Here is a 24325-nt window from a genome sequence, read left to right as displayed (position 1 = left end):
CGATTGGAACTCATCGTAGACAAATGGAGGAAGATCCAATCCAATACCTTCTTCTTTAGCCCTATTGAAAAAAATTTGCTTAGGAAACATCCATTTTGTCTGTATGATTATTCTGACCGGAAGATAGGATAGGATAGAATTCCATTCTCATTGAAACGTGGTTTCAAATCAATCATTTTTTTGTAGATCCAACTTCGCAAATTCATTGCAAACGCGATATGTTTGGCCGAGTGTCAAATTGTACATATTTTATTATGAAATTTTGATTAATCCAAAAAATGAAAAAAATTTTCTAAGTCCAGAAATTTTTCATGAAATATTGAGGCTAGCAAAAAAATCCATGAAATATTGGGACAAAACAAAAAATCCATGAAATGTTTGGGCAAAACAAAAAATCCATGAAATGTTTGGGCTGAGTATAAGATTGGCCAAAAATCATGAAATATTCTGGAAAAAAATCCTAATATTTCACGATTTCAGTTTTCCATAAAATATTGAGGAAAAAAACCATAACATTTTGTGGATGACGTTAAAACCCAAAAATGTTATGGTTTTTTGGCAAAAAATCGAACTATTTTACGTTTCATTTTTCTGTGTGTACTTGATATCGTTTTCATTTTTTCCCCATCAAACAACTAGAAATAACCGAATTTATATTCTGTTTTATTATGTTAATTTTTTACTGTTATTTTCCTGGGAATTGTCAAAGTTTTTATTTTTCGTTTTATTTCACAAATTTTTTTTTCTTTCTTTTCTCTTCGTTTGATGTTCAGAATGAAAATCAATTTTCAATACCTGATTGAATAATAAGTTGACAGTGAATCAACAATATTTATATGATGAATATTCGTTATATAATTGACTAGATGATTTATCATCATCATCAACATTAACAACAACATCATTTGCTTCATTAAAAGCACGTCTTTAATATTTACTATTTTCTTCCAGTACATTGCATATTTATGCAAATAACTTTTTTACATATATTCAGTTTATACTGATACATAATTTTTATAAAATTTTATTGAATTATTTTTCATTCGCAAAATCATTTTCTATCAAATTTATTCATTCATTTTTCATTGATGAATAGGTTTTATGAAAATATAAAAATTGTTGATTAGATAATGATAATGATTGTAACCTAATTAAAATAAATAAATAAATAACCTAATTAATTTGTCAATAATTTGTCCTATTATGTTTGTCTATTTGTATGTGAAGGCTTTCTTTGTATTCTATTCGTATGTTTATAAAAAAAAGTTTCTTGGAACGTGTTCACTTTGTTTTCTTTGTTTGTTTTCCAAAGATACAGTTCATCAAACATAATACTCTACTGTATTATTTGGCAATGAAAAGAAAAGAAAAAATCTATGTAACTAATGTTTTGTTCGAATATATTTTTTGCTTTCAAACTAATTGACATTCATTACTTTTTTTAGCCATAATTATAAAGATGATGGAAAAGTATTTTATAAAAAAAAGAAACAAACAAAAAGAAACTTCTATTCTGATATTCTGAAAACAAAAGAATCAGCTAATAAATTAGCATTGTATTATTCTGGTTGTTTTATTTTCAGTATCTTTGAAAATTATTTGCCAACATTTATGAAAATTCTATTTGATAATCATCAAATGAATCGAAAAAACATTGTTGTTAATAACAATCAAATCATTCTTATTTAGTCATAATTTATTTTTTTTCTGATTGTTATCGTTGTTATAACCAATAGATTTTTTGTCATCCGGAAAAATTGACAACAAATTGATTAGATCTTTTTAATCTATTTATTTTATCCATATTCTGAATTCAAATTCATGATCATCATCATCATTGTTGGAATGAATAAGAGAAAAACTACACCATTTTTAATGGGTGAATTTTCTATTCATTTATCTTTTATTTGGTTTTTTATTTTTTCAAATATTTATTTGATAAAGCAAATGTTTGATTTTAGGGTTTGCCATTCATTACAATTGAAGAAAAAAAAATAGCAAAGTAATTTGAACAAATACATTTTCTACAATTTTTTTCATTTCACCCATATATTTTCATTGATGATCTTACTTGGTTATTTTCTTTTAACCCCTTTTCTTTTATTTCCAGTGAACAAACATACTTTGAAAAATAAAATGTCACGAAAACTTTTTTTTTATTCAATGTTTTCACCCATCAATGCTTGTAGGTGTGTGTGTATGAAATGAATTCTTTAAAAAAAGGTTTCTTGTTTCAGTTTCTAACCCGTATTTTTATACAAAAAAAGTTGAAATTCTTTCCATATTCTTGGCCATGAACAATAATAATAATAAAGTAAAATTTTTTAAGAAATAAATAAGATGAAAAATAAACAGGCAAAAGTATTCTCTGTAAATAAATTCTTATTTTTTTTTTTTTTTTTTTTTTTTTTTTGTTGAATGAAAAAAATAATTTGCAACATTTGTTGTTATTCGTTATAATTTTTTTCCAAAATTTAAATTGCATGCCATTTTAAAGTTCATTTTTTAAAATTTTATTTATTTTCTTTCTATCCCTCTTGTTCATTATGTTCTACATTATATAATAACCATCATTCGTTTTGTAAAGAAGAATTTTCATTGAAACTAGGCATACCAAAAAACACGCCCACCCTTTTTTTTATTATGAAACTATGTTGATCGAAAATCATAATAACATGAATTCAATCAGTAAATTCTTAAATCAAGTTTATTCGATTGATTGATTGATGGATGGATTTCAGATTGAGAAATTGTCAAGAATTTTTTTTCTCAATTTAAACGAGTTTTCATTTGATTCGTTTTTTTCGCTGATTAGTTTCATTCCTTTATTCTTTCATCTTATAATATCATTTTCTGTGCAAACAGCATTAGCATACCATTTTTTAATTTGATTATATAATTCTTGTTGATCCCTAAAAATATAATGTTTTTTTTGGATTTCTTTGGTTGTAATTTTCAATTTCCATTATCACATTTGATTAAATATTTGTTCATTTTTTTCTTTTCTTTACAGAAAATTGCGAACCGATATTACGCACTATTTATACGCTTTATCGGCGACATTTAACCAATAATAATAATAATACGAATAACAACAATAACAATGGAATTGAATTGAATACTAGATCAGAAATGATAACGAAAAAGAAGCCATTAAATAATGACCAACAGGCGACATCGATAACAACAACATCGATTATGGCCAATGACCAGAATAAAATAATTCGGCCTAGATTTTCAAAAATGGATAAAATCCAAGGTCGTACCTCAGTCTTTTCATCACCATCATCATTGACATCGATTAACATGGGTCATAATTTACAAATGAAAAAAAATTTACCAAAAACAATATATGATAGTAGTAGTAATAGTAATAATTGTACGCCCACCAGAATTGAAAAAACAGCAACATTGTCAATGAATGATTTTACCGCTACAACGGAATCGGATTCATTTTTATTAAAAAAACAATTTTATTCATCCGACATGCTCGGTCATATTGTACAACAACAACAACCAATAGCAATAAATGAACAGCAAACACCTATTCCTCCGCCTACATTGTCTTCTACAACAGTTTCGACTACAATGACAACCAAAGAATCTATGTCGAATATAAATTGTAGTGGTAGTAAAATGATGATGGTTGAATCATCATCCGTTTGTCAGTCATCACCGAACAATCATTATAATTCCGAAAATTCACATTCGAAATTGTTGAATTCGTTGAACTTCCAAAACGGTAAAAACAAGGCTAGCATTGGTGAAAGTAACGGAAACAATCTAAAAACTCCAATAATCGCCGGGCACATAGGTAGTAACAATCATATCGATCCAAGTGTTACACCTGACCGATTTCAACAACAATACCAATCAATGGTTTCACCTTGTGAACAAAGATTGCCATCGAATCGTGAAACATATAATCGACCGAAATCAAATGAAACCAGTTCCAAACCAAATTCATTATTTTATTCATCGCCATTTGTTGTTCAGCCAATGATACGAAAGGCCGATTCATTAACGAAAGATGAATGGATTGTCAATGGAAATCGAACAATTCAACTCGATTCTTCATCATCGCAAAAAATCAATGCTTCTCATGTGCATCAAATGGTTGAACTGAATCATTATGATTCTGAAACATCTGATCAACAACAACAACATCAATATTATTTGTTAAATGTGAACAATGTACGACAAGCAGCAGAACGTTATCTTTTGCATCATCTACGTCATTATCATCAAAAAAATCCAAATTCTGATCGTTTAAATAATAATAATAAAAAAATGAGTGATGATACTGATCATCAATTAAAAATTAATAATAATAATAGTGATAATAAGAAATCAGAAGAGCAAGAAGTAAATATCATTAATGATAAAAGTAGTTTAAATACTGATGAAATATCTAGTCAGCAAACAAATACTGAAAATTTAACGGAAAAAATGTCTATATTAACAATACAACATCAGCATCATCGACCACCATTACCACTACCTTCATCATTATCATCATCACAACAGAATTCTTCGATTGACGATGATCAACGAAAATCAATTGATCATCAATCATCAATGAATATTCTGACCGGTCATTCATTTGAACATCATCATCATCATCATGAACATTCATATCAATCACCAACTGAATCATCTTTAATAGCAAACATTACGGTAGGTTATAAAGTTTATTTTAATTGAATCAATTTTTTTCATTGATTATAATCGCTTAATAAACGTCTGAGATCCAAAGTGAAAAATATCATCATTAATGAATTTGTTTTTTTCTTCTTTTCATTAATGATTATTTTCCATTTAATTTTTGAACAATTTTTTTTTCTTTTTGGAATTTTTTTCTCTGATTGTCATTATGAATTGAAGTTGATGTAATTTTTCAAATGGAATTTATATCTATTTTATTATTGTCACTTAATTTGTTGATATATATTCATTATGATTGTTGTTTTGTTAATTTCTTTTAGATATTTAGATATTATGTCAAAACTTTTCTTTGACAGAATTTATTCGTGCAAAATATTTTATTTTATTTTCTGAAAAAATTATTTCCATTTCATTCTTTCATTTGGATACTTTATGTGTGAAATATTTCTGATTAAAATTAATAATAACTATGATTATTAATAAAATTATTCATTCCCATAATCATTGTCAATTTTCATTTTTATTTTTATTTTCAAATAACAATGATGATGATGATTCTCAATGAAAAAACAAACAAACAGAGAGTGTTGAATATTCTTTTTCAAAAGAATAATGATAATAATTCTTTTAAAAAAATATTTTCGATTGACCAATTCATGGAATTCATTCCTGATTGATTGAATACCAAAACAATGTGTGTGTGTGTGTAAACTGTAAAAAAGAATACCAGTGAATCAAATTCCAATTCCATATACACACACAAAAATATATTTCGAACAATGTCTGCCATTTTATTTGCCTACCGAAGCATTGATAATGTAATATTTTTTGTTTTAGAATTAATAATAGAAAGTGAAAACTATGAGAGCTTGTTATTATTATTATTTTTATAATCATTATTTGTTTTTTTTCCGTTTCATATAGGAAAATGAAAAGAATTTTGTTTCTCATTTTTATTATGTTTGGTTTTATTAATAAAATATTCAGTAATGATAATATTAATACTATTAATAATGAAAAAACTTTCTGAACTCTTGAGAAATTTTCAAACCAAAATATGAAATTACCGGTTGATGAGAATCTTGTGTGGGAATCTCGTCAAGGCAATAAGCAAATAGAAAACACACCAAATAAAAAAAAACTTTCAATTTCAGAATTGAATCATCTATCTATTGTAGTTTATATATAGTCGAGCATTGTTGATTTTATATAAATAAAATTCTTATCATCATTATGGTCATCATCATTGATTCATCAACACTTGTGAATTTCATCTATTTACTTTTATCAAATTCAATTAATATTTTCATATTACAAGAAAAAAGATTCTATTATCATCATATATATGGTTTAAAGAATTTTCCATGTTCTACTGCTACTCAGTTCCAGCTTAAAGAATTGAAAAAATTTTCTGAAAACATAATTGTAATCATATGATGAATAAACCTTTTTTAATTGATGAGAGACTAACTCATCTTCATTTATGATAATAACGAAAAAAACCTCTTCAGGTTTCAGTTTTTTTTGGCAAAAACTTTGCAAAAGTGTGAAAAAAGTTTGCAGTATTTAATCATCAATATCGTTTTATAATGAAGAAAAAGTTTTATTGCTTAAGCAAAACGTTTTTTTTTGCTCGAATCATGTGATTTGATCTTCTATGGTTTTTCCGTTTCGAAACTTATTTTTTTTGCCAATTTTCAGATGTCATCTAGAGTAAATCAATTAAATTATTTTGGATTTATCTGATAGCAATCTAATAATGGTTATGCAAAGAAAAAATGCTCAATCTCATATGTCTAATATTGATGCGAATTTGTGAGAATTTATGCAACATCGAAAAAATGTGTTCATAGACCTCCCATTATACTCTCATTGTTGTTTATCGTTGAAGCTATCGACATATTTTTATCAATAATAGTTTGGTCGGTTGACATTTCTATCTGATCATTTCAAATGATGATAAGAATAAAACAAGAAAAGAATTCGTAATTTTATTAAATTATAGAAATTTATGGATAGATTCACATCGATAACGACAATAACAACAACAACAAAAAACATCACCAACGACAACCGGAAAAAATTTTCGTGTTAAATCAATTTTTTTCTGTTCGTTTTCATTTTTACTTATAAATTTTTCATATTCATTTTCAAATTCTGAATGATAGGAAAAAAATTTCATTTGAATGTCATTTTTTTCTACGTTTAACGTCTAATCATACGGAGATATTTTCATATTGAAAAATGAAATGGAATTTTTTTTGTCATCTTTATCGTAACCGGAATTGTGAGAATGTGAAATTGTAAGAAAAGTTACTGGACCCTAAGGGGCTTAATTTTTTTCACACTATCGCTTTATATTTTTCAAAATTTAAACATTATTATGGATATATGTAGTATTAGATTGTCGTTATCATCATTATAAATGCAATTTTATTTGAATTATTTTTGTTGTTGTTAAAATTTTAACATTCATCTCTTCATAATGTTAAATGAAAACCAGAACACATTTTACACACATTTGGAACACATATTGTTTCGGTTTTTTTTCTTTTCGATGTACAATTTGGTTCGAATTATTAACTAGTTACAATTTGTAATTTTTTTGGCCAAATTTCTCTATTCTATCAATCAATCAATCTTCGAATGATTGACAAAATTGTGATAGAAAGAAAAAAAATACTTTTACTTTTTTCTACGAAAAATATTCTATAGTGGCCTTCTTATTTTTTCATTAAGAAAAAAAATAACATGATGTTTATATTTTTGTGTATAATTTCTGTCCTCCATCCAATAAGAGAATCGACACTAATGGGATTTTTAATGTTTTTTTAAGCGTCAAAATCTTTATAAAGAAACGAACAAGCGAAATAATTTGTCAAATTGATCAAAAGGACAAGAATTTTTTTTAGACATTAAGATTATGCTTCAATTCATTGGTGGTTATATATCTAATGTTAGAAATTAGATGATGCAAACAACTACAATTTAGGTATTTTTATTTTATTTTATTCGACTAGATAAACTCACTTACTTAATCATCAAAATCATTGGATCATTATTGATTGAATATTTCACAATTTGGTCTATTTATTTCAAAACTGAACAAAGATTCAAAATGAAAAGATGACAATTTTTATTTGTATCTTTTTTTCCTGTTAACAAAAATAGATAAATTGATGTGGCAGAAATATAGCCAAAAGTGTTTTAGTGTTTAGTTCATTGTTTAAAGTGTCTACAAGGTTTGTTTTGTTTTTGTTGTCGTTAGGTAGGATGTGTCGATGTAGCATGAAATGACAAGTTTTTTTATTTGTTAAAAAAAATTATGTTCAATATTAATGATTGATATTGTATCATATGATAATAATGTAAAAAAAGAAGATTCTTTTTCTTGTCCAGATCAATTGAATCGAATGATTGATTGATCGATTTATTAAATTGTGGATGTTCGTACAGATCATTACCATCATGTAAAATTTGAAAAGCTTTTTTTTCTCAAAAAAAATCATTGTTCCAAACATATTTTTATGTCTGTTGTGTAAATTTACATGATAAATTTTCTAAATTTTCTTTTCATCCTTATTGATTCATCATTTTTTCTTTACCCATCGTTATTATCTGGAATTTTTTTTCACTATTGGTCCCATTGCTAATTCCATTGTCCTTCGCTATACTATTATACTGGTTCTTGGTTTATGTTTTTTTTCTGTATTGAATCCTATGATGAGAAGAATTGTTTTGTTGTTGTTGCCAATTTATTTGGTTCCGTACTTTATTCTTGTTTTTTTATTTTAAATTGTCTGTGTTCTTTTGTTTATAGAATTGTAATGTTGATGATGATCACCAAGCTCTGTAAAAATTCATTTTTTTTCTTCCTTAGCTTTTGGAAAAAAATATGACAGAAAGAAAGAACTTCTCAGTCTTCCTAAAAATATTGTATGTTGTCCACGTTACATCATTATTATTACATAGTTTGATTTCGAAATTTGATTCTTCTATCATTGGGCATCAATTTTCTCGCTGATTCCAGATTTTTCACCTACTCTTTCTCTGCATCTTCCCCCTCACTTTTTTATATATTTATTTAAATGCACACTTAAGTTTTCCTCACCGATCACTATAGATATATTTTCTAATGGTTTCTTTTCAATGAAATTCAGTTTCCCAAATGTTTACATGATTTTTTTTGTGTCGCAAAACTTTATCCTTGATCAAAATCAAAATCAAAAAATAAAAGAATTTCTAAACACTTGATTGACGAATTATTTGAATTTTTTTTGCCTATTTCCAAAAACTTTCAGTTATCGTGTGCGATAATAAAATCAGGAATACTTTTTGTATGATCAAAGAAAACAGTGTCGGTCAATTTTATTTTATTTTAAATAAAAAATTTCATTTTTGAGCAGTGAAGAAAACTTTTTTCGATCATTGTTTATTTGAAAATGTGGAAAAAAATCTAAATCAATTGTTTTTATATAAAAAAATTTATCATTCAAACATTGCTTGAAGCAATATAATCGTTTTCTATTCAAATAAATCCCATTGGATTTTTTTTTCACTTCGTTCAAACAATTTTTTTATTTAGTTTCCACTAAAATAAATTTTTAAAGTTTCACAATTTTTTTCATTTCAAGTTCGATTTATTCAGTAATCGGATTTAAATGAAATACAATACAAACAACACAAAACAGAACAATACAAAACAAACAAACAAACACACAATTTGTATGAATTATTTCGAAATTTAAAATTCTTATCTGTGAATTTTCATTTCTTACCGTTTTGTTCTATTTCATGATCTATGTTGATTGTTACGTCAACACTGATAAGTATGCAAGTGATGAAAAAAAAATTTATCAAGAAACTTGATTTCCTAACATGCGAACAGATTTCTAATGAATTTGAAATTTTTTTCTAATGAATGATTGGAAAATGAAAATCCGTTGACAAAAAAAAAGTAAAATCCGTTATTTTTCTTTACATGTTTTTCACATTGTTTCATTTGATTTGATCCAAAAACAGGACAATCTTAAGACATTTGATAATAGAAATGAAAAGTAAAAAAAAAGAAAAGAAAATCCATTAACATCAAAATGAATTCAGTTGTTATTTGTTTTATTATGTTTTCATATCAAATATTCGATTACATCCAAACATACACACATAATGTTCATGTGAGTTTGAGTGTATCTGGGTGCTATAGTCTCAAACTATAAGATGATGATGATGCTTTTGTTTATGCTCCTAATTTATGGAATTTTTATCATTATTTATTATTACTTTTTTCTCTTTCTCCGTTTGTGTCGATTCCCATGATTTTATTTCATTTTTTTCCTGTTTTACTATTACAATAATTAATGAAGATGACAATGATAATGACAAAAAAAAATAACGATCCATTTTCAATTTTATGTCTAATATTATTGCATAATTATTTTACGAAAAACTGATTAATAATTTATCATTATATTTGATTTAGCTCAAATTCACTCTATTCTCGTTTTCGGTTTATCCAACCAGAAAAAAATGAATATTCAAAAAGTTGTGAATAAATTATTGCAATCAAGTAGAATATTAATGCTGAAAATTTATTGGTTTTTACCTTGTTTGATTTTTTATAATATTCATTTATATGAAGAAAAAAAATGAAATTCAATTATTATCATTAATGAATTCTAAAAATTCAAAAAAAAGTGACTGGTAGTATTTCAGCACGAATGAATTCGTTCACCATTCTCATTTCATTTATCTGAATTATGTTTTTTTAAATAAATAGAATGAAAATTTGGTCGATTCAATAGTCGTAATTATGGTATTAAAAAGATTGTGTTCATATTCATTGTTGAATTCTTAAAATTCATTGTGTAATGAACATTGAAATGACAAAATTCAATGATAATTGTTTTGCCATTATTGAATGGGATGAAAAAATAATAATAATTGATGATAAATAAAATATCCGGATAATAAATCGATAATTTTTTTGATGATGATGTTTGGAAACAATACATATTTTCAAAATTTCATATATATCAGGATTGTTCATTTATAAAAAAATGGTTTTTGTCAGTTGCCACTCCTAACATTACAATTCAATCAAAAATTGAATCAATACATCTTTTTTTCCGTAAAATGTTTTCTTTACTTTAAGTGAAATTGTCTTCTTTGATCTCCTTCGCTCGAAATTTTTCTTTTTCAAAACAAAGTTTTTGAACTTTGCAATTTTTTCCCCATTCCATTGAATTACATTATCGATGTTTAATGTCACCATTGGTTACAAGAAAAAAACAAGAATTTCATTTTTTTCAATTTTTTGAATTAAATTGAAAATACGCAATCAAAACAGATTAAAAAATGAGATTTATTATGACGTTACCGTTGCTCTTTACACAAATACACAAACAAAAAAAATCTGACAAAATGTTTTTTATTTATTGCGCCCAGATTTGTTGCCTTGTTTTTGTTGGTCTTTTTTTGTTGTTGTCCATCGACAAATATGCTATGTTATTGGCTGAGCAAGCGCTTATACATCAAAAAAAATCTGATGCGATTGTCTGAATGTATCGATGTAATCATTTCTTTCATTTTCTCCCTCTATCATTATTTTTATTTTCATTTTTTTTGTCGCAAATCATACCCAAAAGGATCGTTGATTTAATCGAAACAAAAACTGATACAATATCTGACTATAGTCGTCTTTCATCATTGTCAATACGAAATATTTTTTCGAAAATGTCATAGTTAATGTTATGTTCAAATAAGAAGAAGCAGTAAAAGGAATTTTTTCTGAAAAAAAAGATTCATTATTCTCATCGATATATTTAGATAATGATGATGATGATCGTTAATTAATAGTGAAAAAAAGTTACATATGAACTGGATATAGTTACTGTAATCATAATTTTTTTGCTGTTGTTGTTCGAATAGTGATCATTATTATTATTATTATTATTACGAAGATGATTATGGTGGAAAAATGAGACCCAGATATATCTTTATATTCATCATCATAATCATCATTCTACACTATCAGATTCTTATTCTTTTTTTTTCTTTATGTGATAAATATATAATTTTTTCCCTATTTCATTCTTCTTGTGCTATAGTGATGATTTATTTTTTTTGGATTTGAATTATTTTATTCCAATCAAACCATCATTTTTTTCCTTTAATATCAAGTAAAAATAAAATAAAATGAAATATTATTATTTTCAGAAATCAATATTAAATTATGTGGAAATCTCAAATTATTATTGTTGTTTCAATGGAAAATGGTTTTTATCGATTTCCAAAACGATATTTGTTATGCATGGACAACAAATATTTTCATATTTTTGTATTTCTATATTGGCTGTGCTGATATATCATAATGATCGGTTGAGTGGTTGCAAAAATTTTTTGGTTTTGTTTTGTTTCCTTATTTTCTCCTATGTCAACTACAGTATTAATTTGCATTTACTGTTTTTGTTTTTTTTGCCATCAAATTAATAATCAATAATGAATATTAAATTACTTTAATGAATATGAATTCGAATCGTTTATTTATCCATTTTTTGCTATCATTTTTTTCTGTCATGTGTTTTTGTATTTGCACTTTTCGACTATAATTTCCTATTTGTTGTCCTTGATGTTTGTTTGCATTTTATAATATATGAAAATTTCTTCATAAATTAAATGAAGACTTATACTCCTACGCTCTTAAAAAAAAGAATGCCAAATGAACCAAAAACTACAGTATTATGACATATGAGAAGAGAAAAATAAAAAGAGAGAAAATGAGAAACGAAAAAAAAATGTAAAACAAATTGATTGAATGATTTTTCATCTCATATTTTTTTGCTTAATGAAAAGAATCCTTTCATTTAATCGATTTGATTGATTCCCAATAGAATTGAATAGTCTTTATTTTTTTTATTTTTTTTTTTGTTTGTCACCTTTTTTTGTACATTTTTTTCATTATTATTAGGCTATTATTATTGTTTTTCTCTCTATATTAATTCTTAAATCTTCATTTTCATTTGTATATAGCAAACATTGCGATCAATAATCTTTTAGGTCATTGGATGGGAATGACATTTTCTTCAATCACAATATTATATATTGTCAACACCATTTCAATAACAATACAACAATAACAACAACAAAGGAATGATGAGAAAAACACATTCACGGGCTTAGGAAATAATCTCTCGAAGATCAATGATCATCATTGTGATTTGGATTTTTTTCCAATTATTTTCACCAATGCTATTCATCAACCAAACAGTTTGAAATACATTCTGTTTTTATTTCTCCTCTCTGTTAAAATATTCTTGGAATTTTCTCAAGATTTTCACCTATGAAAATCGTATTGCCAAGCAAAATAATTATACATTCAATTGACATTGGTTCAGTGTAATTGGTAACAGTAAATTAGTTTGACATTTATAAGATGCATACAAACACAAACACAAATATTTATGTATTTGCTAAGCGTTTATGCAGTCAAAGATAAAATACTTTAAATTTTTGTTGTCAAAGGTTTGAATATTAGCCTAACAAGAATTTTATTCTTCATTTTGTCATGGATTTTGGCTTTCAATTATCATAATTATAAATAATATGTTTTCGACCATCATTTTGTTATTTCATTTTCAAGAAAATGGCTAAAAAATCTATTCAATTCTTGAAAATAAACTATTTCTCCATATCATTGGATTAGCATCATTAACATCAATTTCCATTATAATGATGAAAATACAAAAGAATTTAGCTCATGTCAGCATGATGAAAAAAAAGAAAAGCCGATTTTTCAGTCTATTTCATCACAATAGAATATTCTCGACCCTTTTTTTCGGTACGTTCATCCGTTCACTTTTTTTGTGAGGTTAAATAACCAGAAAAAAATACAGATCAGCAACAAACTTAAAAAAAACAAAACTCTTGACTCCCAATTGGATGCTTTTATCATCAGTTTCGTATCATGATCATTATAATGTTGAATTGTTTAATCATCTTTATTCATTCAATTTGTTGTTACTATAGTCTTAGAAACATTTTAGCCATAATGAATATGCATGTCTAATGACAATTGATGATAAAACTTCACTTAAATATGCCCTTGATGTTTTTTTTCGCTTGAATACATAATTTAGTTTTGTTCAGCCTAATTTTTTCTAGATTTGTTTGATTTAATCTTTTATGCTATCACTGATCCATGATAATGAAAATTCTTTGTTCAAAAAATGTAAAGCCGCCTCAAACCATTCATATATGAATATATGGATAAGAAATTTAGATATTCGAAAAAAAAATATAAAATCGAATGATCTGAATGATAACGTATAAGATGTTCTTTTGGAACATTTTTTAAAATACCATGTTACTATCATTTTGTCGGAATACTTTGATATTAGTACATAAAAAATGTAAGGTGCATATTTCTTTATCATAAAAAAGAAATTTATTGACAGATTGATACTTTTTTCTATCGATAATAGTAATATTAACTGTTTTAGACTTTGATTGAATACAACCAGTTTGAATTTTAGCCTTATCACCATAAACTGGTCAAATTATATCTTATTTCTATCATTATTTTTTTTCCTATTTAAATGTAAAAACAAATGTTAAGATCATTTGTTGATTCTATTTCATAATTTGAATGATCAAACATATAGCTAATAATAATGATTGATAAACGTTTGAAAATTTTTTTTAATTCAGTTGATGCTGTTGGCCATATCAATGCTTGTATTGGTATGGCACAAGCATTTGCCAAACGTGGACATCAGATTTACTTTCTAAATAATAGCAATTTTTCCGGTTTATTTGAAAAATTTGGCTTCAATGAAATTATTCTTGATCTTAAATCTGATTCTAAAGACAAATCATTTGAAAAAAAGGTTATCGATGAAAATAATCACCCAGTAAAAGATGTTTCAATCAATGATACTTTCGCTGAATCTGGCATGTTATCCGGTAAATCATCGTATGAACAATTAGATCTCTTTGATCGACATAAAATTGAAAGATTTTTTTGTGAGACAATGTACAATGATATACGAAAAGTTCATCAAGAAATGGCCGAAGTTATTGAGAAAGAAAAACCCGATTTGATCATTGTCGATCATCCCTTAGTCGCTCCATGTATTGCCTATGGTAAAATTCCATGGGCATTCTCATGGAGTGGAAATCCTCTTCCAGTGTACCGTTCAGAAAAACTTCCTCCAACCACGTCGGGTATGCGATATTATTTTGAAATACGTTATTTACAATATTATGACAATGAATTTTTTGAAAAGGTTATCCAACGTACGATCAAACTGATTGGGCGAAATTTAGAGCAAAATATGCTCAAACTATTGAGCCAAGTTTTCAATATTATCAAAATTTATTAAACGAAGAATTTGGTGGACCTAAAATTACATATAAAGACTTTTTTATGCTATCTCCTTATATGAATATCTATGGTTATCCAGAAGAATTGGACTACACTGACATTGTTACATTACCTGATCATTTTATTCGAGTGGAGGCATTCTGTCGTGAATTACCCGAATTATTCGAACTTCCTGACGAATTCAATGTACAACCAGGTGATAAATTAATTTATTTATCATTAGGTTCGATCGGAAGTTCGAATGTTCAGCTATTGAGAAAAATTATTGGAACATTGTCGAAAACGCCATTCAAATACATTGTATCGAAAGGCCAACATCATGAAGAGATTAATTTGCCTGCCAATATGTGGGGCCGTGCATATCTTCCGCAGACTAGAATTCTACCATTAGTTGACATGATCATTACACATGGTGGCAACAATACGGTTACCGAAGCATTTTCCTTTGGTAAACCAATGCTAGTTATGCCATTGTTTGTTGATCAATTCGATAATGCTCAACGTATTCAAGAAAAAGGTTTTGGATACCGTATCGATTCACATCGATATGATGATGATGAATTAATCAAAATGATTCACATGATACTAAATGATAAGAAAATGATTGAAAAATGTAGACAAGCTGCCGAACGTTTAAGGAAATCCGATTCAAAACAGAAAGCATGTGAAAAAATTGAACTACTTTTACAAAAAATTTCTCAATAAATTCATTTCAATACATTTAATTGATGTCGAATTTGTCACATTCATTCTTTTGTTGATTTGCGATTTTATTTTATTTTATCTACAACTTTGTCTTTGCAGATTTGTTATTTTGTTCAAATCTATCTACGAATGATTACGATTTTTTTCTTTATAATGTTCATATATAAATGGTGGTGATATTTCTAAATTGGTGTGATTGAATCGGCATTCGATATATCAAATTAATAATGAAGAAATCGTTGAAAATTTTTTTTCAAGCTTGCGATGGTATTGGTCATATAAATGCCTGTATTGGCCTTGCACAGGCGCTTGCCAATCGTGGTCATCGAATCACATTTCTTAATAATCGAAATTTTATCGGAACTTTTCTAAAATATGGTTTCGATGAAATCATTCTTGATGATGGTGATGATGAAAATAATGTTGATGATCGTGTTAAATCACATCCAATCGAATCTGTTCCCGTTACACAATCATTTGTCGAATCAGGTTTCCTGTCCGCTAAATCATCATATGATCAACTAGATCTTTTCGATCGACATAAAAACGAAAATCTATTCTGCAAGTTAATTTATGATGATTTCAAAAAAGTTCATGAACATATGGCTAATGTTCTAAAAACTGAACAGCCGGATTTAATTGTCATTGACAATTCATTAATACCTCCGTGCATAGTATATGGTCAAATTCCATTTATTTATTCTTGGAGTGCGAATCCATTGATGATGTTTCGTTCAGATAAATTGCCACCAATGATGTCTGGTAAGATTTTAGTGAAAATCAAAATACGATCATTATTTTAAAGAGCGGTATAAATTTCACTCATTATTGATTTTCTTTAGGCTTCCCAACAAATGATAGCACTACTTGGTCAAAATATTCAGAGAAATTAAACAATACCGCCATATCTAGCATAAAATACTATCAGAATTTACTGAATAAAGACTTGGGTTATCCCGAATTTGAAGATGATAAATTTTGGTCAGCCGAACTGATCATTTATGGTTATCCCGAAGAATTAGATTATACTGACATTGTACCAATGCCTGAAAATTGCATACGTATCGATGCATTTTGTCGTATGGAAAACAAATCTTCACAGCCATTATTCGAATTACCAGATGAATTTAAAAATCAAATTCATCCTGAAGATAAATTGATTTACATCTCATTAGGATCGTTCGGCAGTTCCAATATTGAATTGATGAAAAAAATTATTAATGCATTGTCTCAAACTTCACACAAATACATTGTATCAAAAGGACAATTTCATGAACAATTCGATCTAGCAACAAATATGTGGGGACAACCTTATTTACCGCAAACACAAATTCTTCCTATGGTTGATATGGTAATCACACATGGTGGTAATAATACAGTTACTGAAACATTTTCATTTGGTAAACCTATGCTGGTTATACCATTGGTTGCTGATCAACATGATAATGCACAACGTATTCAGGAAAAAGGTTATGGTTATCGTTTGAATCAACATAATTTCACTGCCGATGAACTCATACAATTAGTTAATAAAATTATCAACGACAATGAAATGATTGAAAAATGTAGAAAAGCTGGTGAACGCATACGTAATGATAGTGATTCAAAAATGAAAGCCTGCGAACGAATCGAACAATTTGTCGAGCAGAAAAAAGCAATGATGATGAATAAATAAAAATATTATTGTATATCCTATTCCAAACAATAAATGAAATGAAAACAATTTCTCCAAAAGTCAATAAAATTTTCTCTCCAGTCATCAATCTAGCGAAACGTTGAATGAACATGGACATTCAACCTGAATCATTCGATATTATTGTTGACATTTGATATATAATATTGAAGTTATCATAAAAATTGATAATGATCCAAATAAAAATTCCATACGATCACTAATCTAAAACCATTATTGCGGCCTGAAATTTTTTTTATGGCTTTATTTTTCAAAATAAACTCGATAATTGATAGTATAATTCACTAACTTTTATCTTTTCATCATGATTTTATATTTTGCTAAAATTTCAAATTCTATTAGATGTTATTACGATAATGTTTTGATAAAAAGGCGAAAATGAATACACTCAAACGAGTGCTTTGTGTTGAAATAGATGAAAATTTGTTCTGTGACCATGTATACAAAAACATTCGATTTTTTTTTGTCTTTTTTGCTAAATGTGTGCTACTAATGAAACTATCTAATGAGGAATTTTGGCGGAACTCATTTATTTTTTTAATGTTTTCATCATTTTTTTTCAAATGAAAGAATGAAAAGTAAAAAAACGAATCGATGATGTTAATCATTTTTGTGACCTTTTTTTGCTGTCATTGCTGCTAATAACTAAATTATGTCTGTATGGTTTTATCGAGTTTCGGATTTTTTTCCTGATCCAATTTCAATCCAATTCATTATCATATCATTAGCTTGTTTTTGTTTTGTTTACTTTTCTCATTTTGTTTTTTATTATTGCAGAGTCTATTTATTCCTATTTGGATTATTTGATTCAATTTTTTTCTGGTGTTGCGTGAGGATTAGCCGCCATCACCGCAATTATTATTGAATGAATTTGTTTTCGAAATGTGTCAGTGTTTGTTCAAGCGTAGGCGTATATATTTTTTTAAATATATAATTATTATACTGGTTTTTGATTCTCCTTTTTCATTCGTTGTTTTGGTTTTAGTTTTTGTTTGTGGAAAGCTCTAGACGAATAGAATTAATTGAAAGAATTGGAGAATCGAAATCAAATGAAAAACAAAAACTGGCTTAGTAAACACAGCGTGTGTTTGTTTGTTTGTGTTTGGAATACCATTGATGTTTTGTGTTGAGAAAAAAAATTATATTTGTAAAAAAATAATGTAACATTTTTTTTACCATTTGAACTTGAAATCAAATAATTGAATCAACAACTGGAAAAAGAATTCCATCCTCATTGATTCTTTTTAATATTTGAAAAAACCATGACATTCCATCCTGACTATGTATGCCATTCTTTTATCTATCAATTTCCGTTACTTCGATATATACACGTAAGCCTTGTAGTTTTTTTTTCGATCTGAATTTCTATCCATATCATTATCTCATCGATATATTGGCAGCTCAAAATTGATTGTAAAAAAATTTCTGTTTCCTGTTTTTATCAAAGCTTCAGGGAACAATATAAAACTTTCAAGGCATATCAAAGCATAGTACATGATTTTTCTTTCTTTTTTTTAAATAATTTTTTTCTATCATAGATAAATGCCATAAGTCAATCATTTCATTTGTTCACACCGAATCTCATCATATGATTTTTTTTTGTATTAAAAATAAATAAAAACGAAAAATAAATTCCAACATTTAATCAATAAAAAATTTCATTGAAAATCCTACTAACTTCATTAGTTATAATTAACAAATAGCTTAGTCCATAGTTTATTTTTTCATATCCCGTTTAAAGTTTTTATTGTTGTTATTGTCATAATCCTTGTGTTTGTCGAAATGCAATGAAAATTTTCATTCATCAGCCAATAGATTTTTTTCATTAAAATAAATTTTTTTCAAAATTTCACTTTCAATAAATTCGAATTATGATATCAATAAATTTAATTTTGTGAATACAAATTATGTGTCAAAACATCGTGATTCAATAGAAGAGGCATCGAAAAATTGGCCATCATTTAATTGGAAAAAAACAAACAACACAATTATAATGGTGGATAGAAATTATCGACAAAATTTTTTCTTCCGCATTTGTTGTTGTTGTTTCTGTAATTTTTCACTCAAAAACGACCATGATCATGATCATGATCCTAAATATCATGATGATGATCATTTTCAATTAAAATCACATGCAAAAAATTTGGATCGATCAAACGATCCAGCAAAAATTACAACAAAGAAAATGATTTCTTCTTTTTCTTTCACTAATTCCCGTCATAATAGCAACGATACATCATCGACTATGAATCTATCAAGTCGAATGCGTGAACAAAAATCTTCATCATTAAAATTATTTAATCGAAAAATGGATTTAATGATTGATCATCATCCTCAACAACAACAACAACAACAACAACAGTTTAAAGCTCATAATGAAATCAAATCACGAACACGTAATTCATTGATGATGGTGATGTTAGATCAAAATAATAATAGTGGCTCTCATTGCCGTCATCATTATGGTGTTGATACATTTAATCAAGCAAAATCATCCTGCACAATGGAAAATCAATGTTTTCATTTTCTATTAACAATGGTGATATGAATCGATTCAAAAACAAAAAAAAATTTAAGGGATATTTTTAGATAGCTATTTCGAATTGATCGTTCATTTTTTTGAAAAATTATTTATGACAGATCCAAACAAGACAATCGATTCTTATACACTTTATATTATGTTTCTATTCTAACAATCCCCACATAATATTTATTATATTTGTTCATACAATAATAATCTGATGAACTTCAACCGAATGTTATTATGAGAATCTGACGTAGTTTATTTTCAATTCATGACAATCATGAATATTCTTTGCCATATTTTTTCTCATTTTTATCACATTATATTTATATTTTTATTCATTTTGTTGACGTTTTTTTTCATATCTTTTTTTCACAGGACAATCGTTATCTTTCTGAACAACAACAATTACGAAAACAAATACAAACGGGAAAATTATCAATTCAACATGAACAAGGTAATAATGGTGATCATAAAAAGATCATAGAACAACAGAATCTAGAATCATCATTTCAGAAACAATCACAAAATCAACAACAACAATTAATAACCAATTCTACTGAAAATGATAACAAGATTAATTCAAACAATGAAAAAAATAATGAATCAAAAAATACCCAGTTGCCTAGTAAAAACCATCTGCAATTACAACATCAAAAATCAGTTGCAGTTGATGAATATTTTGTGATGGATGGATCATCGCCTCCACCACCTACTTCAACTTCTTATTTATTACATCATCATCATCTAGATCAAGAACACAAGGAAAAACATGATGAACGGCCAATTGATGTTGGCTGGGTTGGTGGTTGGGCATCTGATTTTGACATTTTACTCAGAGATTCAATCGGTATCAAAGCTTTCACTGTAAGTAATAATAGGCGTCATAATAAATATCCTTTTTTCAATGAATTTCTTTATTTGTACATTTAGGATTTTCTTCGTAAAGAATTCAGCTATGAAAATTTACAATTTTTTTTGGCTGTACAAAATTTCAAAAAACTTACTGATTCAGATGAGGTAATTCGAAGAATTGATGTGTAATGTTTAGAATTTTACTAATTGATATTAAATTTTTTTTAGATACGGAAAAAATCTCAAGAAATCTACGATAAATTTATTGCACTTTCAGCACCAGACCCTGTAAATGTTGATAGCCGTGCGAGAAAATCTGTCGAATCTGGCTTGAGCAATCCGAATAATCGAATATTTTTGTTAGCAGAAGAACAGGTATTTTTAACTGAATACTAAGGTTTTGATCTTAATGAAACTAATGGATTTATATTTATTTTTAGATTTATAATTTAATGAAATTCGATAGTTATGTACGTTTCCTTAAATCAGATATCTATGAGAAATGTTCAATCTTAGATTTGAAGGGCGAATCATTGCCTTATGAAAATGATGACGCCATTGTTGGTGATACAATCTGTGATACATTATTGAGTTCAACATCATCCGCCAATGCTATTTCGACAAGTGGACGATCTGGTCATAATAGCGGTAAAAATAATCCGGCTGCTGTCAAAAAACGAAGATCATTCATACCTTGGGCTAGATTAAAATCATCAATTAATCATAAAGCATCATCATTATCGTCGATGACTGCACCATCGTCAACCAAGGCCGAAATGTTTGGCTCGAAAAAACAATATATGATGAGAAAATTAACCAATTCAATACATAAAATTCGTTCAAAATCACTGGATGAACATTTAACTAATCATGTGAATAATAAAACACAACATTTAATCGGGTCTGAAACTCAAAGTCACAATTCATCTATCGATAAATCATCCATTATTTCAAATGGGCAAAAAAATCCATTCAACTCGACAAGTCGTAGCTCATTAATGCCTCACAGTTCTGATTCTATCGATTCATCTGATCATAATGTATTTCCTCCATCACCAGATAATATGAAATCAGTGGAAATTATTGATGCCTCATGTTCTCCTCCAACTTCGATACCAACAGCAATAGAACATTTGAAAAGTCATTCCGAAAGTGATCCTGTTTCGCCGGCAAAGTCTTTATCTTTGGCAATGACTACTACTTTATCTTCAACATCAACGGCCAACCTTCCAAATTTACCATCCTCGGCATCGTCTTCATCGTTTAATCACAATTGTAATCGTGATAATTGTCATTTTTTGCGTATAGTGTTTCCCGATCGTTCGCAAACTGTAGTACCATCATCACCAAATGAAACACTTAATAATTTATTGAAAAAATTGTTTGAAAAACGTTCATTAAAATATTTGGCATGGGACGTTTTCATTACCGGTAATGAAAAGGTTAGTGTTTTTTTTCATTTTTTGATAACATTTTAAATCTGACATTTGTTGGAATTTTATCACAAAATTGTCTAATGATTTTTTGTTTTCTATAGCCATTGGATTTATCAACAAATACTACACAACTTGGATGTGTTGAACTTCGTGTAGAACAACGTGTAATATTTCGTGTTGAATTTCCAAGCCAGGATATTATCGGGGTCAAAACAAGGCCGACAAAACTCTGTTCAGAAATTTTTCATCCATTATTGATACGGTATGGTTACCGTCCTGAACATACTGTAATGACTATTGCTGAAACTGAACAAATAGTGCCCCAAATGTCACCAGTATCAGTACTTGATGGTCAACATATTGTTGTCAGTTATTTTGATGATCTTGAAGAATGGGGTTGGGATACGACTAGAAATAACATTCCAGTTGCATTGAGTTTAGCTGGTAAGTCATTTAGTGAAGATAGTAGTATGAAATCGAAAAAGAAAGATGAAAAATCGATGGATGGCCATGCATTGATTGATCAACAACAACAGGCATCATCGGTACCATCGGTGGCTACATATCATAATTTAGGTTCGATTCGTGATCATTTATTGGCCAGTAGATATATTGCTGCCAAAAATAATCAAAGTAATAATTTGAATCTAGAATGTAGTCCTCAACTAGATTCATATGAATCCCCTACAAATACATCATCATCAACTCCGGGTGATGATACGCAATCGGATATATTTTTTCGTGAATTGATGAAAACTGCACATACAATACCGTCACCACCACGTGGCCCATCATTGACATCAACTTATTCTGCTGCATATGGTATTATCAATAGCAGTTCTCCACCGAACGAAACTACAAGTAATCGTTCACAACAATCACAAACACCGATATCGAATACAAATCGAATACCATATCGAACATCTAATAATTCGTCGCAACAGCAACAACGTAACCAATCTCTTCGCGATCTGCAAAATCATCGACATTTTAAATCTTACCAACCGAGCCCATTATCATATGAACCAGTCCCTGTACCTAGAAGTCTAGAAATGGCTCGAAAACAAATTATGTCCGAAAACGAACTGGGTCAATCGATTTCGTCAAATTCATCACCATCAATTAATACATTACCGTTGGATCTTCCTAATCATCGGCATAAATTGAATAGTCAGCCGATCACAACACAGGAATCAAATAAATTGAATTTGCTACAACCGCAAAAACCGCCATTACGTCGTCAAAAATCTGATCCGCCTACTCAACCACCACCATTACCACCAAAATCAACCAACACCACCAATTTGATGATGAATACTAATAATATTACTACAAACACCATTTGTCCTCCACGACCACCACCTCGAACATCAATTTTTACGCATCGAAATCAATCATTGACTAGTGATAATTGTCAAAATCAATCCAGTTCAATTACAATGACTAATCCTAGTGATTCTAGTTTAGCTTGATTATTCTTGAAGCTTGAAGTTAATTTTAAAATGATTTTTTATAATGTTATATCAGTCAGATAGAATTCAATTTTTGTGTGCATTTTTTTTCTTGCTGTTCTTTTTGTTGTATTTCATTTTTTAGTACATACATAAAAAAGTTGACAGATTTTTTCCTTTTACTAATTGTTATCATTATCCATTTATGCAAAAATTATTGTTTAACCTGTACAACACATCAATATGCCAATACGCAAAATTTCAAAATTCATAAACAAAGAAATAATTTACTTCATCCTTTTTTTCCGATGATAATATCGATTGTTTCAAATCAGATAATTATTTTTTTCAGAAATTAATCTTATTAATAAAAAAAATATATTTCTGTTTAAAATTTTGAATTTAATCTTCATACATTAGTGTTGTATGAAAAATTTATTGATCAATCGTTTACGTTTCTATCATATAAATTTACATAATTCTTCAGATTCGTTTTCTGCACTGAATTTCTTTTGAAAATGAAATCTATACAGTTTCATTATTTTTCATTTTCAAGGGCGTCTTTGATGGATGATGGTTATGTCATTTTTTTCCGCCATTTTTTATTTGATCAAT

The 24325-nt window shown here is 27.7% G+C and overlaps 3 protein-coding genes across 3 annotated transcripts in view; all 3 read left to right on the top strand.

Annotated features, from left to right (window-relative positions):
• LOC113792066 (uncharacterized) overlaps positions 1-24048 on the top strand; it is a 33833-nt gene extending 9785 nt beyond the window's left edge. The window contains exons 4-9 of the mRNA XM_027341939.2: positions 3014-4677; positions 20347-20835; positions 20902-20988; positions 21052-21198; positions 21264-22265; positions 22361-24048. Coding sequence (XP_027197740.2) covers positions 3014-4677; positions 20347-20835; positions 20902-20988; positions 21052-21198; positions 21264-22265; positions 22361-23731 — 4760 coding nt within the window. The 3' untranslated portion in view covers positions 23732-24048. The remainder of the gene's footprint in view (positions 1-3013; positions 4678-20346; positions 20836-20901; positions 20989-21051; positions 21199-21263; positions 22266-22360) is intronic.
• Positions 14271-15769, top strand: LOC113792087 (NDP-glycosyltransferase YjiC-like). The gene is made up of 2 exons (XM_027341970.2): positions 14271-14886; positions 14949-15769. The coding sequence occupies exons 1-2, from the start codon at positions 14334-14336 to the stop codon at positions 15749-15751; spliced, it is 1356 nt and encodes a 451-aa protein (XP_027197771.2). The 5' UTR covers positions 14271-14333; the 3' UTR covers positions 15752-15769.
• Positions 15921-17654, top strand: LOC113792079 (NDP-glycosyltransferase YjiC-like). The gene is made up of 2 exons (XM_027341957.2): positions 15921-16513; positions 16594-17654. Exons 1-2 carry the CDS (start codon positions 15979-15981, stop codon positions 17424-17426), a joined length of 1368 nt encoding a protein of 455 aa, XP_027197758.2. The 5' UTR covers positions 15921-15978; the 3' UTR covers positions 17427-17654.
• Positions 24049-24325: the final 277 nt, after the last annotated feature.

Source organism: Dermatophagoides pteronyssinus, unplaced genomic scaffold (assembly GCF_027571235.1).
Source record: "Dermatophagoides pteronyssinus isolate colony J.1.1.1.1 unplaced genomic scaffold, Derpt_VIB-CSIC_2022.12 sq0002, whole genome shotgun sequence".
Lineage (NCBI taxonomy): Eukaryota > Metazoa > Arthropoda > Arachnida > Sarcoptiformes > Pyroglyphidae > Dermatophagoides > Dermatophagoides pteronyssinus.
Note: the sequence above shows the minus strand (reverse complement) of the source record. Positions and strands in the feature narration are given on the sequence as shown.

Coding starts and splice junctions, on each gene's coding strand:
- LOC113792087 (XM_027341970.2), top strand. CDS start 14,334: ATGATTGATAAACGTTTGAAAATTTTTTTTAATTCAGTTGATGCTGTT. Junction 14,887..14,948: donor ACTTCCTCCAACCACGTCGG/GTATGCGATATT, acceptor TTTTTTGAAAAG/GTTATCCAACGTACGATCAA.
- LOC113792079 (XM_027341957.2), top strand. CDS start 15,979: ATGAAGAAATCGTTGAAAATTTTTTTTCAAGCTTGCGATGGTATTGGT. Junction 16,514..16,593: donor ATTGCCACCAATGATGTCTG/GTAAGATTTTAG, acceptor GATTTTCTTTAG/GCTTCCCAACAAATGATAGC.